At 39.4% G+C, this 15,108-nt stretch overlaps 3 protein-coding genes across 3 annotated transcripts; all 3 read right to left on the reverse strand.

Moving 5' to 3' along the window:
• Nucleotides 1-315: 315 nt before the first annotated feature.
• LOC110720751 lies at nt 316-1,380 on the reverse strand. Its single transcript, XM_021899794.1, has 2 exons — nt 813-1,380; nt 316-687 (listed from the first exon to the last, which is right to left on the reverse strand). The coding sequence occupies exons 1-2, from the start codon at nt 1,096-1,098 to the stop codon at nt 533-535; spliced, it is 441 nt and encodes a 146-aa protein (XP_021755486.1). The 5' UTR covers nt 1,099-1,380; the 3' UTR covers nt 316-532.
• A 437-nt stretch (nt 1,381-1,817) lies between these two features.
• On the reverse strand, nt 1,818-4,603 carry LOC110720752 (putative F-box protein At3g25750). The gene is made up of 2 exons (XM_021899795.1): nt 3,282-4,603; nt 1,818-2,676 (listed from the first exon to the last, which is right to left on the reverse strand). The coding sequence occupies exons 1-2, from the start codon at nt 4,066-4,068 to the stop codon at nt 2,000-2,002; spliced, it is 1,464 nt and encodes a 487-aa protein (XP_021755487.1). The 5' UTR covers nt 4,069-4,603; the 3' UTR covers nt 1,818-1,999.
• A 563-nt stretch (nt 4,604-5,166) lies between these two features.
• On the reverse strand, nt 5,167-6,327 carry LOC110720703. The gene has a single exon (XM_021899754.1). The coding sequence runs from the start codon at nt 6,325-6,327 to the stop codon at nt 5,167-5,169; it is 1,161 nt and encodes a 386-aa protein (XP_021755446.1).
• Between the last annotated feature and the right edge of the window lie 8,781 nt (nt 6,328-15,108).

A 15,108-nucleotide genomic window follows, 5' to 3' on the forward strand; every position in this document is an offset into this window, starting at 1 on the left:
ATTCGATCATTTAGTCATGAAGTTCATCATATAGTTCAATTAATCAAACATATCTAACAATCAAGTCAAACATCAACTTTATTTTGATATCTTTTGCTCACCAATATCCCTTGATTCATGCTTTATGTCTAACATATTAAGCATTAATTTATAATTTAACCTCAAATTATTAGTTTCAACTATGGCATGACTAGGAAAGCAAGAAGGTGGCAAAGGAAAACCGAACCTCTAACTTGTTGATAGTGTAATTTAAAAAGCAATGTTGACAACGGTTTAAGTTAAACGAAGGCAACATCGAATAACACTATTGGAAAGGATAAGGTTCTACTAATTTTATAATTTGGTAATGGAATGAATATATAGAATAAATAAAATAGTATAGGTGATCATAATAAACAATAGGACATGATCTGATCGATTACCATGCAACAATTCATGCACGTTTTATACATACAATTTTTTAACTAGCTATGAGTTATTTACAGTTTCTTGTGAGTTGTGACGTTAGCTTCAAGCCTTCAAGCTGATTAACTTACATCCTCTCCTTGTGATGAGTTGGTGCACTAGCCGTAGCTTGCACCACCTTACCCTTTTGTCGATGAAGCTCATTATCTTCTCTCAATCGAGAAATTTCATTCATATAATAGTGTAGTCTGTCTATTATGAAAGCAAGAAACAAGGACATTCCTATACAAAATTGGAAGATAAAGATTATGATAGGTCACAAAAAATTTCACAATTTTACTAGTTGAAACTTTATTAAAAATGAAATCTTCACTAGTTAATTAAGTCTGAATTCAAGAATTATGTACCAAGAAGAGTTGTTTCCAGGAGATGATGAGCCATAAGAACTTGTTCGGTTGGATTAATGGCACCAGCATCCATGAAGCGCCGGTGGGCTTCTAAGAGGCCATATAAGCTTGAGAGGAATAACACAAGCATCGTTATAGACAAAGTTTGCGCAACCACAGGACCTCGGCCAACCTTCAGCAAGCTTAGCCCTTTCACTAGAAGCTTTCTCAAAGGAGTTTGGAACAAAAGGATACAAATGAGAAGAATTTCCGTTAACACCAATGGATACATTATGTACAGAAACATCTTCAACCGAAAAATATAGGTTTCTGAGCTTAGTTCGAGATTCAGAGACAATGTTTAGTACAAATTTTGTAAATTTATTTGTTTTTGTCAATTTTAGACTAGACAAGAAACATATGATTGATTATGATTAGTTTGCCAAAAAATGTAAACCTTTTCAAGACTTATGTTATTTTGTATTAATAAAACTTCTATGTAAATTAAGGTATGACTGTATGAGAAAGAAAGAAACTAACTCAAGTATGGTATATAGTGTAGAAACTTTGCCTTTTTCGTCTTCAACCTTTGATTCTCGAATCTTAACCAAACCATCAAGTAAACAAATAAAACTTTGATGAAGCACTATAGAATGAAGTACAGTGCAAGTTATTTACACATATTTAGCTCTCCTACGACTAAATTTCTTACATACATCCATGTATATAACCAACTAAACGCCCTTTACGACTCATATCCATTTTTGATAATTTGATCTCACTCATATCTATTATCAACCTTTTCAAAATCACATGTTTGTAATTTGTATTGCGCGACCCATCCCCTGTTGAAGGGTTAAGGAACTTATCTTACAAGGTTTAGGTGGATGAAGATCAGAACATGACAGTAATATCGATCATTAGCCAATAAGCCAGTTATATCGCAACTTTAATTCTGAAGCCATAAGAATTAGCAACATGACAGTAAAATCAAGCTAATCGATACAATATACGAAGTACAAGATGAATCCATCTAGTTGGCCAAAGCAAAAAAAGGATGTCATACTCATAGCCAACAATAAATTAACAAGACTAGGACAACGAACTCATATCATTCCAATTACATCTGAACTTGCAACTTCATACACATATATATGCATAAGAGAAGATTAATTCAACAAATGCATCAAGGTATATTAATAAAACCCTTAGACATCGAGCCTAATTTCAATATTGTTAAGACTAGGACAACGCCACTTAACCCAAGAAGGTGGCGGAAAGAAGAGTCTAGTACTCAACTCCTGGCGCTTCTCACAAGACATTTCGTCGCCACCCTTATCATATTCGTTCATGATGAACAAATTGAAATAATCATTATACGTCGGATAAACCAGATCATCATTTTCGCCCATAATGAACAAATTGAAATGACCTTTAAATGTATGATAAATCATACGACGAAAACATTCTGACCCCTCGGACATACAATGTGGATTCCAACTCGCTAGCTTGATATTATTATTCCGGGTTAACCAAACAGTCCCGCTTGTATTAAACGAGTAAATTGAATTGGGTTTCCATAGTGCTAAGCTTCTTGGTGGAGGTGGGAGAGCAAATGACACATTACTTCCAATGAAAAATGTCATATTTCCTATGTTTTCAACCCTTTCCCACTTACTCTTCATCTCATCCTTTTCTTCCCTCAACATCAAAACTAGCTTATGTCTACAAATTTTACCCTCCCTCGCCTCGACATCGATAGTCAAATGCAAGCAACCATTAGATTTAGATGGTACAAAGTTTGCATCCATGCAACTATATTTACCTTCATTTAGTTGCAAAATGCCCGGAACATCGATTTCTTGCTTCATTATTGAGAGATTACCTACACAAGCATTCAAGGTGTCAAGATTGATTATACTTCGTATATATTAGTAGGGGAGGGGATATTCCCCCCTTCCCCATCCCCACCACCAAAAACTCATCCCCTTCCCTTTACTAATCTCAAAATCTACCGAAAATTCGATTTTGGCTTGTTTAAAATGAACACCCCTAAAGATTTTATTATTACAAATTAATCCAAAGGTTGTATTATTTTTGGCAATTTTCCCTTAAAAATTTACAAAGGTTACATATTTGAAAAGTACACGATGAAATGAGTGTAACGAGAACTAATTTGATTGTAATGTTTTAGCTTATAGATTAGCGTAAATTTGTGGTCGAATTTAATTAGCCAAATTTATACAGCAAATATCATATTAGATTAGACCATATCTTAGTTTATTAAAGTCAAATCAGATTAATTTAATTATTTCTGTGGATCTTTACGGAAAAATTGGTTAAAGTCATAAGAGGACTATATGTAAGACTTTGAATCAAATTTCATCTATATTATTTTAACTTGTGATTCATTGTAAACTAGATTAAAAATTAAAAATTAATTAAATAAATAAATAAATAAAAATAACAGAAATTGAGGTGCGCCCATACCTGGATTGATCACCCACACTTGAAACTGAGAAATCGATGTCATCCGAAAGGCATAAAAATTACCATTGTGAAACTCAATATCTTTAAACCTCACATAATGATCTTGTTGTTGATCTTCAATTTTAACCCATTGATGATCCCCGAACCTCCACAACATCAATCCTAGCTCATCATCAAGTAACACTAACACGGCCCGTGCCCCTTGGACGACTTTCTTCGATATTGGTTGTGCATTGTAATCCAAATCATAAACCAAAGACATAGGTCTAGCTAGCTCAACAACACGAAAATCCAACAGATTTATTTCTCCAACTATGAGTGGGTCAGTGTACAAGTACCTCTTAAACTTGGAGTCGCTACTAAGTGGGCTAAGAAGTCGCCATTTGTTTAAACCAAGCTCACCCATTCTAGCTATCCACCCGCCCCGACAAGGACTCCCGGGCAAAGGGTAAAATAGGTAGTATCTAGTCTTGAGAAGATAAATAGGTTTATTGGTGTTAATAGCATATCCGAGGAGTGGGACTAAGGCTTTGTTGTTGTTGTATTCGAGGGGTGGGACCTCTAAGTGGATTTCCCGTAAGGGGAAATCGGCTAGAGGTAGGGCGGATCTCCATGAGGGGCAGACACTGCGAATGCGGGGGAGATCCGTCTTAAAATCAAGATGGTAAGCGATGAGATGGAGGACGTCTTTTGGAAGATCAGCCCATTTTTTGGTGTTTGAGTGGTGGTTTTGGGTGGTGGTGTTGTTGAAAGGCTTTTTCTTAGGGGGTGTTTGTGTTTTTTCCATAAGTAAAATGAAGATAGATATTAGTGGGTTAGTTCAAATAATAAAATGATATATAGAGGATTGGAGGGAAAGGTTTTTATAGAATATAGGTGATAAGGTTAACTTCTTTTGATGGGGTTATTCGTTTCCACAAATGTGATAGGGCTAGCTAATTGTAGTAAAATAGTACAAATATGCAAAAGCAAGGCCAATGGGCGTCAAGTGTTTTGGAAGTATGCTCTTTGGGGTGAATTCGGGTGACTTTTACTTTTAGTTATTTCTTTCTCTTTCAACAAAATTGACATACGAATTTTTTTTTCACGTTACAATTTTATAGTTTTTTGAAATAAGCAGGGAAGTGTCATTAATTGTTGTCCATTTTCGATAGTTGTAAGACCACTTTCAATGGTGAGCAAAAAAAAATGTCCACCCACTTTCTCTCTCAACAAATCAGTTTTGTCCATGGGCAAATTTTTTTCACAATTTCTCTCTCAATGGTGAACAAAAAAATGCTTGCCCACCACTCTATCTCTCTTACTTTTTCAGTACTCTACCATTACTTTCTCTCTCCTACACAACACTTCTTTATATATTAATTTCATTTATATTTTTAACAATATTACTCCAAATAAATAAAAACTAGTTTTAAATTGTGTAACTTATTTTTTTTATTTGTGTCGTTTTTTTCGTTAAATTTTGTCGTGTGATTATGTACGTTAGATGACATAATTGTAAAAAAAGCTCAAAATTTCGTAAATGTTTTTTTTTTTTTTTAAAAAAGCGGTACATTACTAGAAACCAATTACATTTGCAACGTCATGTGTAATTAAACTTAGTGAATAACATAAAAAAAATAATCAAAAAATAACCCGACTCCGTATGGAAAAGTAGGTAGGCCATGGTACTTGGCCTTATTTAAGTCGTACTAATTTTTCCCTAATTACGTGGCCCGTATCGTAGCCAAATATGTTCGACTAAATCACGTTTCAGAGATAGATGAATTTCTCTATCACGGAGGTAAGCTTTTCGCTGTAGAAATGCGTCAAAGTCAAAGTTGGTAGAACGACCTACGTTGAATTCAAACAGTGGTGTTGTAGACGTTGATGCTGGTGTTAATTCTTATTGATCTTGTTCGTAGAAGGCTCTTAGAACTTCGGCTCGAGTGTAGTTGTGGCGCTCATCTTCAACAATCATGTTGTGCATAATGATACATGCTTTCATTATGTCCCGCAGTATGTCCTCATCGTACGCCAATGACAGTTTTCGTATTATTGCAAATCGAGCTTGCAAAACACCGAAAGCTCTTTCAACGTCCTTCCGAGCAGCAGCCTGGTGGTCAGCGAACATTTTATCTTTCTGAAGTTGAGGGGATGTGATACCCTGAACAAAAGTTGCCCACTTCGGATAAATGTCGTCGGCTAAGTAATATGCCATGTTGTATTCATGGCCGTTAACTGTAAAATTTACCGGAGGAGCTCGACCATGCAAAACCTCATCGAACACTGGTGAACGGAACAACACATTAAGATCATTACAAGATCCGGGAATACCAAAGAAGGAATGCCATATCCATAAATCTTGAGCCGCAACGGCTTCCAGTATTAGCGTTGCTTTCTTGTTCCTACCGGCGTACTGCGCTTTCCAAGCCGTTGGACAATTCTTCCATTCCCAATGCATGCAATCAATGCTGCCTATAATGCCTGGAAAAATCACGCAGTTCATTTTGATGCAGTATTCGGGCCAATTCATCAGTTTTAGGGTTTCGCATATACTCGGTTCCGAACTGATCAATGACCCCGGCACAAAAACGTTGAAGGGAAACTCGAGCGGTTGACTGACTGATTCGAACGCATCCACGGCGTCCGCAGCCATGCCGTAGGCTAACATTCTTATCGCGGCTGTACATTTTTGAAGAGGTGATAAACCTAACCTTCCAGCTGCATCCCTACGCTGCTGGAAGTAAACATCATCTTCAACGACCTTGTTCATTATACGTAAAAACAAAGGTCGTTGCATACGAAATCTTCTTCTAAATTGGGTGGTGTTGTACACATGATTATCCGAAAAGTAATCATTAAACAGCCTAGCATGTCCAATTTCCCTATCTCTTCTATTCATACCCCCTCTAGGTGTTTTTGAAGTATGTTGGGATTGTGTTTGGGGCATGAGGAAAGATGGGGGTTGGTATGTGAAGAGTTCACCAACGAGTTGATCATATTCTTCAGTATTTGAAGAAGATAAACTTGAACTTGAACTTGATAATGGTCTGGAATACATCATGTATTAATATTGTAAGTTTATGAATTGGTGTGGTTGTGAATATGTGTCATGCCTACTATATATAGAAAATATATCAAATGAATATGTGGTTACAAATCTGAATGACCACACCAACTAAAGGAATCAAATTTTCAGCCACATAATAGGTATACTATGCTAGTTGACAGTGAAAAATCTTGAGTGCAATTATGTCGGTATCAATGACCCAAAGTTAAAGCATTCTGATAAAGTGAATTCAGAAAAATGTGACTACACAATGACAAAGACTTATTGCAATTATGTCGGTATCAATGACCCAAAGTTAAAGCATTCTGACAAAGTGAATTCAGACTAATGTGACTACACAATGACAAAGATTTAAAGTAATTATGTCGGTATCAATGACAACTGAAATCAACTTGTTAAACAACTTGTCATTCAATATTGGAAAATCATAATACAAGATTACATCTTACATTGAAATTAAACACACCACTAATACAAGTTAAAAATAAAAGATTACATTGCGCATAATGTTAAACTTAACTAATACAAGCGTAGACCTAAAACAACCAAACATGCTTAAAAGCCTTGTAATTTACCCAGTAAAAAATTCTTGTACGCCTCTTCTTGAGGAGTGAGTGGCATAGGCGAATTCTTCAGAGTTTGCAGCATATCAAACATGGTTCTCATCTTATGAATGTCAAGTTCCTCCCGTTTCCTCTGTTCCTTATCCTTTTCAATTTTGATCCTATCTTCCTTCAGAATGGCCTCCCTCTCGCAAATTGTAGCGAATTCCTTCATTCGTTCGCTAAGGTCAGAAACCACTTTCTGTTGCTACTGCTTTCCCTTTACGCTTCGCCTTTGCTTTCTTGACACCCTCGGGTCGTTGTAAACCTCCAGATGAAAAACCATCCGTAGGGGTTTCATCCCCTACATCATCTCTGGACCTCTTCCCACTTCCAGCACTACCTTTCTCCTCAGCATCACAAGCGGCTTTTCTTTCCTTCTTTGACAAGGACCATCTCAGCTTTGGCCTCTACTTTGGATCTTTATTAAGCATTTCAATTGCGTGAGGAAAAGTGAAATTGCGACCTTGGGCGAGATGAAAATGCTTCGCCGCACTTTTTACACGGTCAGCTTCGTTGTAACCACTCCCTCCCTCCGGAAGTCTACCTGCTTCATCATAGCAAGATATCCACTGTAGTGTGTCTGCTGCCAACCTTCTCCAGTGCGACGTCAGACTCTTAATAGGTCTTGGCGGAATTATATGCGCCATCTCCGCATGAGCAATTTGATATGCTGCGTGTACATTACGCCATAGGCAAGTTGCTTTCTGGCTCGTATTAATAGCATCCTCGCTGATCTGCAAGTACAACCCAATCAGAGCTTCATCTTCCGCAACAGACCAAATACGAGTCGCTCGTGCAGCAACCTGGTTGGGTTCCAGTCTGCGAACTGGTGAAGGATACTGCGGTGTCTCTGGTACGTTTTTCTCTTCGCTCTCATCAAATTGTGTGTTGCTATCATGATCGGTTTCAGGTGTACGTTCTTCATTAACATGGTTTTGTAGGGGAAACTCGGTGGGTGTCTGATGTTGTGGAGGTGGTTGCAAAGACGTATTGCCCATTCTTTGCAAGAACAATTGAAATTCGGGATTAGTTAGGAAATCATCACTAAAACCCGAAAATTGTTGACGGAAATTTGGGTCGTTTGGATCCATTAAAAGATTCTACATCAAAAAACCAAAGATAAATTTTGTTACAAAGATTAATTTAAAAAACAAATTTACATTACAACAAATGAAAAAATATAATTTAATACCAATTAATTTATTAAATATACAACATTCACGTTGAACAACATATAAACAAAACATATAATACATAATTTAATGTAACAAAATTAACTACCTACACAAAAATAACATATAAATACAATATAATTTATCATAACAAATTACTTCACATATACAAAACAAAAACCCATTTTCCATAAAAAATTACCAACTAATTTCAAATTAAATTAACTACAAATTTAGTAATGTATGGACAAAATATCAACAACTTTCTTCAATTATATATATAATTGCAATTACATTACATGACCTATGTTTTTTATTTGCAAAAAAATCACATATATACTAATTTTAATAATAACTGAATTTATATATTAAAAAAAAAACATATTTACCTCAAAATGGGTGAAATACAACAATAATATTCTTCTACAATTTCAAAATATTTTAAAAAATAAGAATATGGAGGATTTATGGTTGTTATGAAATTATACCAAAATATACCAAAATGCATGTCTATTTATAGAGAAAAAAAATTTATGACCGTTGGTAATTTTTTTTTTTGTAATAAATATATTTTTCAGAAATTGAATTACAAAAAAATAACCGTTGTATAACAGCTACAATTTTCTGATTGGTCAACAACTTGCAAGCGACACGTGGCGTCCTCCCATTTGCTGACTCACTGACGCGCGTTAGTTAGAACTTGAATTTTTTTTTTTCAAAATGCTGGCCTCAAAACGCGTCGTTTTGAGGAGTTTTCTTCTGGTCCACCAACCCAAGCGACGCGTTTTGACTATGGGAAAGCGGATTTTTTTTTGCTTCTGGCTGCACGTTGTGGGGCCCACAAAAAATACTATTCATCTTAAAAAATGCTCAAGTTTTGGGCATTTTCAGAAATGCTCATGAGCATTTTTTTGACTATTTCTCATTTGCTCACCATTATATTGCATGATTAAATTTTATGCCGACCCAAAATGCCCATGAGCAAATTTTTAGCTCACCATTGGTAGTGCTCTAAGATAGCTTTCGGAAATGAATCAAAACTTAAAAGTTCGGATACATCAGGAGAACAAGATCTAGCCAAATAATGGGTCGTAGTGTTCCCTCCCCTGGCCTTTTCACGTGACTACAAACAAACAAAGCAAAAGACGGGATCATACTAGATACATGATCAATAAACAAGGACAAGTAATTTAAACCCAGAATAGTTACCATTTATTTTGGACACCACTCCCAGAGAATCACATTCAACCCCTACGTATTGGATCCCTGAGCTTATAGCAATCTCAAGCCCCAAACATACTGCTGCTGCCTCTGCAATCTCAGTGTCCCATTTGCCCTTGATTCTTCTAGCAGCTATGAATATAATTTTACCTGCAGAGTTCCTGGCAATAGCACCCAGTCCAACTTCGTCATTGTGAAAAATCGTTGCATCCGTGTTTATCTTCACCACATTCCCAGGGGGCTTCTTCCATTTTGAAGCCGAAATATGCCTAGCACTTCTTGCATTCCTAAACATTAGCAGCATAGCTATTGTAATCACTTACATATCTTACCAGATTCACAGCTAGGCCTTGTGGATTATGATCCGTCTCACCAAACACCCACTTGTTCCTACTCATCCATGCAGCCCAGGCCAAAGTACAAGCCACAGTGAGTTGAGTGCCCTGCAATACATCCTTCCAATCAATGAAGATGTCAATAAAGTGCATATCCGTGGTATTTAGAATTAAGCACCAAATTCACTATTATCCCATATCTTTCTAGCATTTTCACAGTACACTAAAGCATGGCTAATTGTTTCATCCTCCGTATTACAGACTTTGCAAACACTATCACTAGTTATATGTCTACGATGGAGCTCAGCACCCACTGCCAAGGTGTTAGAATCCGCCTCTTTCTCTATGTATCCCCCTTCCTTTTTCATTCCTTGTATTTTCCTTATGTAGTGTCTTCTAAGTCTTTCTTTTTTCTTTCTAGGCTTTAGAGGAAATTATTGTGTTACTGTAGTTTCAGCGTTCACTAGTATTTCTCCATGTAATCAATATAAAGCTCTTAATGGGGCGAATGGTTGAATGAATGAAAGCTCCTATCCCGATTTCCTTTGCTTTAAGACTTGTGTGTTGATTTAAGCCTTTATAGATATTGTGTTTTCCTTGTTTTAAAGCATCCCCACCAAACCAAGAGAACCTCAAAAGACGCATTCTTTATCGTCGGTCCCGCTTGTGCCCGCTTCGAAATATCAGCCGTCACAAGCCCCGACTCCGCACTCGTTGTTGACGAGCGCTCCCTTAAGATACATTTGGTTCATGCTACTGTGTGCTCACGAACCCCCTTCGCTCTAGGCTTGCGTCCTTGTCATCAAAAGACAAGCGCGCGCCGCACGATCCGGTGTCAAAACTCTCGGACCGTGACAGTTGGTATCAAAGCCAAGTTGCTTGAGATATGGTGAACGACGAGATTCCATAATATACCTTAGAAGAAAGACTTGCTTGGATTGAGAGCAAGTCAGAACAGTGGGCTATGCTTGAAGAAAGGATGCCCAAGCTCGAAAATATTGTGATAAAACAAGCCGAGCAAATGGAGAGGCTCGCGTCGACGGTTGATGGGTTGACAGAGCAGCTTAATTTTGTGCAAGGTTTAGCTGATGATGCACATGATAAATGTGCCACCTTGATGCGTGCCCAAAGAGGGCTCGGGGGTAGTGGAGGTGCTAAAGTAAAATCTCATAAACCTTGGACCTTTAATGGCATAAGAGATTCAAAGGAGGTTGATAACTTCATCTTTGACATGGAGCAATACTTCTGTATATGCCAGTTGGAGGATGAACTGAAGGTAGATACGGCCACGATGTATTTAGTGGACGATGCTAAACTTTGGTGGCGGACCAAGTATGCCGACATCCAAGCTAAGAGAACGTCGGTAGACACTTGGGAGGATCTGAAGAAAGATCTGATGGCTCAATTTTACCCTGAGAATACTGAGCTTGTTGCTCGCACCAAGCTTGCAACGCTACAACACAAGACCTCCATTCGAGAGTATATAAAAGAATATTCGGCGTGCATGTTGGAGATTCATGACATGTTAGAGAAGGACCACCTATTCAACTTTGTGCGCGGTCTGAAAGATTGGGCTCAAAGGGAGATATGGCGCCAGAAAATTGATACGTTGTCGGGTGCTATAGCTGCAGCGGAAAGGCTGATGGATTACTCGTTGGATAAAGCGCCCATCCAAAAGAAGGGAAATAGTGGGTCAGCATCAAACACCCCAAGGAGCTCCAGAAATAATTCTCAGACTAGCTCGAACAGTGTGGGGAATAGGTTCAGGAATGGGGGAGAAGAACCGCGGAAGAACGTCTTCACCGCGTCTGCAAACAGAGGTGGGTCCTCGGGCTCATCATCATCATCATCATGGAACAAGCCCCTCACTTGTATAATGTGCCGCGGGCCGCACAAATGGTTCGAATGTCAACACAAGTCGGAGATAGACAATCTCCAAAAGAAACTCTCCTCAATGTCTTCACACCCTCACAAAGGGGATGACAAAGAGGAGGAAGTAGTAGGCAAAGAAGAACCCTCTAAGTTGGGGGCAGTGTATTGCATGTACGCTGTGGGAAAAGAGACGTCGGAAGATAAGGGTCGAGCTACTAGCCTGATGTATGTAGATGTCTGGATAAATGGGAAGAAGGCTCAGGTGATGGTCGATACAGGAGCTACTCATAATTTCACTATAAGAAAACAGCTAGATTCCGACGGAATTTTCCCGTCGGAAACATAGGAACTACCGTCGGAATCAAGCCTTCCGATGGAATTCCGTCGGAAGTAGTCTGTCGCAGCACCCTTTGTCGGAAATTCGGTCTTTTTCGGCGGAAATTCCGTCGGAAAAGGCGATTTCCAACGGATCTAATTCTGTCGGCGCCGATTTTGACTTTAATTGAAATTCCTTCGCAATTTTCCGACGAAAATTTCCGTTGGAGGTGGATTGGTTTCCGACGGAATATTCCGTCGGAAGAGGAATATTCCGACGGAATTTTTCGTCGAGAAAGTCAATTAAAAAAAAAAAAAAAAAACCAGCCCCCACCCCACCCTGCCCAGACCACCCCACACCCACACCCAGCGCCGCCCCTTCCCACCCACACCACCACCAGACCACCCCACCCCCTGCCCCCCTAACTACCCCCCTACCCCACCCACACCACCACCAGCCCACCCCACCCCCCTAACTTCCCCCCTACCCACCCACGCCACCACCAGCCCACCCCACCCCCCACCCACCCACGCCACCACCAGCCCACCCCACCCCCTGCCCCCACTAACTACCCCCTACCCACCCACGCTTAGGGGTGAAAGTTCGGTTTGTGGTGTGGTTTATAGTCCAAACCGAAACCAAACCACATTAATTCGGTTTTAGGATTTTTCAAACCACACCGCACCATATTATTATTAATACCGAACCGAACCACACCATTTTAAATTCGTTTTTTCAAAAAAAAAAACCAAACCACACCGGAATTTTTCATCCTCTTCCTTTTTTCTCCATCTAACTGCTCGTTCACTCTAAAATCGCCCACGTTGGTTGACATTGTAGGACTTAAAAAAACACAAGTTTTATTATTTTTTGGCTTTATATATGTAGGGTAGAAATTAGTTTTGGACTAGGCTATAATTTTGATATGGACCATAATTCGGTTTGGATTTTGGTTTTTGGTTTTTCAAATCTTAAAACCGAAACAAAACCATATTAATTTGGTTTTGGGATTCCTCAAACCGCACCGAACCATATTAGACTAAAAACCGCACCATATTTCTAATTCGGTTTGGTTTGCGGTTTGGTTCAGTTTTAAACCGCATTAGTTTCACCCTTACCCACGCTACACCCAACCCCCTACCCACCCACAACCAACACTGCCCCCCTACGCCCCCTACCCACCCACAACCAACAATGCCCCTAAACCGGACCACCAGCCCACACCCACCCACCCACCCACACTTAATCCACCCACCCACACTTAATCATCCAAAAAAACCGAAACTACCCAAAAAATCCCGAAACCACCCAGATCTACCACCCAAACTCACTAAACCACCAAAAACACCCACCACCTTCAAAAATCGCCACGCACACATCACACACGCACACACAACAACGTTACACCCAAAAATCTAAAAAAACAAAGAAAAAAAAAAACCAAAATCGACAAAAAAAATAATAAAACATACCTTATCCGGCCATGAAATCGACGAAAACGGTTTAACAAGGCCAAATTCGGCCATGAAAAGTCTAGATCTAGGCTTTTAATGGTCGAATTTGGCCTAAAAACCCTTTAAAATAAACAAAACACACCCCGTGGTGGCTAGTAGAGGCGGTTACGATTCGGCGATGGTGGTGGTCCGGTTGCGCAAGGAGACGAGCGAGAGGAGACATGAGAGGGAGAAGATACGTGGAAAGAAGAAAAGGGAGGAGAAGGAAGGAGAAGGAGAAGAGAGAGAAAGAGAGGGCAACAGTGAGAGAAGGGAAGAGAAGAGAAGAGGAATTCAGAGGAAGAAGAAAGAGAAGAGGAGAGGAGAGAGAAGGAGAAAGGGGAATTGGCGGTGGAAGGCTGTACTTTTAGAGTTTAGTTATTAAATTTTTTTTTCTAAATAAGTTTCCGACGGAATATTTCGTCGAAAAATTTATATTCCGATGGAATATTCCGTCGGAAATTTTGGGTCCGTCGGATTTTTATTCTGTAGGAAATCCATCAGAAATTTCCGACAGAATATAAATCCGCCGGAATATACAAGATTTCCGACGGAATTTGGGTCCGTCGGAAAACGTCCGTCGGAATCTGGCCTTTTTCTTGTAGTGTTTTATCACAAAGCGTGAGGCAAACATATTAGGGCTGAAAGCCGTGCATAGTGGTGGTCGCATGAAAGCTGTGAACTCTGAAGCACATCCGACTTGCGGCATGGCAAAGAATGTGAACACTAGGATTGGGGAATGGAGTGGGGGTCTGGACTTCATTGTGGCAACCATGGATGATTTTGAACTAGTCCTTGGGATGGATTTCCTACACACAAGCAAGGTTGTCCCGATGCCCCACCTAGGGTCCTTACTTGTGACAAGCCACCAACCGTGCCTCCTACGGACACACGCCCAGCCTGGAAAAAAGAAAGAGTTGAAAGGCCCCCTGCTATCAGCAATGCAACACAAGAAGGGGATGACGAGGAATGAGCCCACGTTCCTCGCCACCCTCTCGATGAAGGATGAGGAGGTTGGAGGTGATATCTCGGAAGTGATAGGAGAGTTACTTGGGGAATATGCAGACATCCTTCCTAAGGTGCTCCCAAAATCTCTTCCTCCTCGAAGGGCCATAGATCACAGCATCGAACTGGTGCCAGGCGCTAGACCACCCTCGCGAAGCCCGTACCGGATGGCCCCTCCGAAACTCGCAGAACTGCGTAAGCAGCTGGACGGGTTGTTGGAAGCTGGGTTTATCCGACCCTCTAGAGCTCCCTATGGGGCACCAGTCCTTTTTCAGAAGAAACAAGATGGGAGTTTGAGATTGTGCATCGACTACAGAGCCTTAAACAAGCTGACAGTGAGAAATCACTATCCGATATCGTTGGTGGCAGACTTGTTCGATCATCTGGGAGACGCTGTTATTTTGTTTGCCAAAAAATGTAAACCTTTTCAAGACTTATGTTATTTTGTATTAATAAAACTTCTATATAAATTAAGGTATAAATGTATGAGAAAGAAAGAAACTAACTCAAGTATGGTATATAGTTTAGAAACTTTGCCTTTTCCGTCTTCAACCTTTGATTCTCGAATCTTAACCAAACCATCAAGTAAACAAATAAAACTTTGATAAAGCACTATAGAATGAAGTACAGTGCAAGTTATTTACCCTCAGAACGTATTTAGCTCTCCTACGACTAAATTTCTTACATACATCCATGTATATAACCAACTAAACACCCTTTAGGACTAATATCCATTTTTGATAATTTGATCTCACT

This window comes from Chenopodium quinoa, unplaced genomic scaffold (assembly GCF_001683475.1).
Source record: "Chenopodium quinoa cultivar QQ74 unplaced genomic scaffold, ASM168347v1, whole genome shotgun sequence".
Classification (NCBI taxonomy): domain Eukaryota; kingdom Viridiplantae; phylum Streptophyta; class Magnoliopsida; order Caryophyllales; family Amaranthaceae; genus Chenopodium; species Chenopodium quinoa.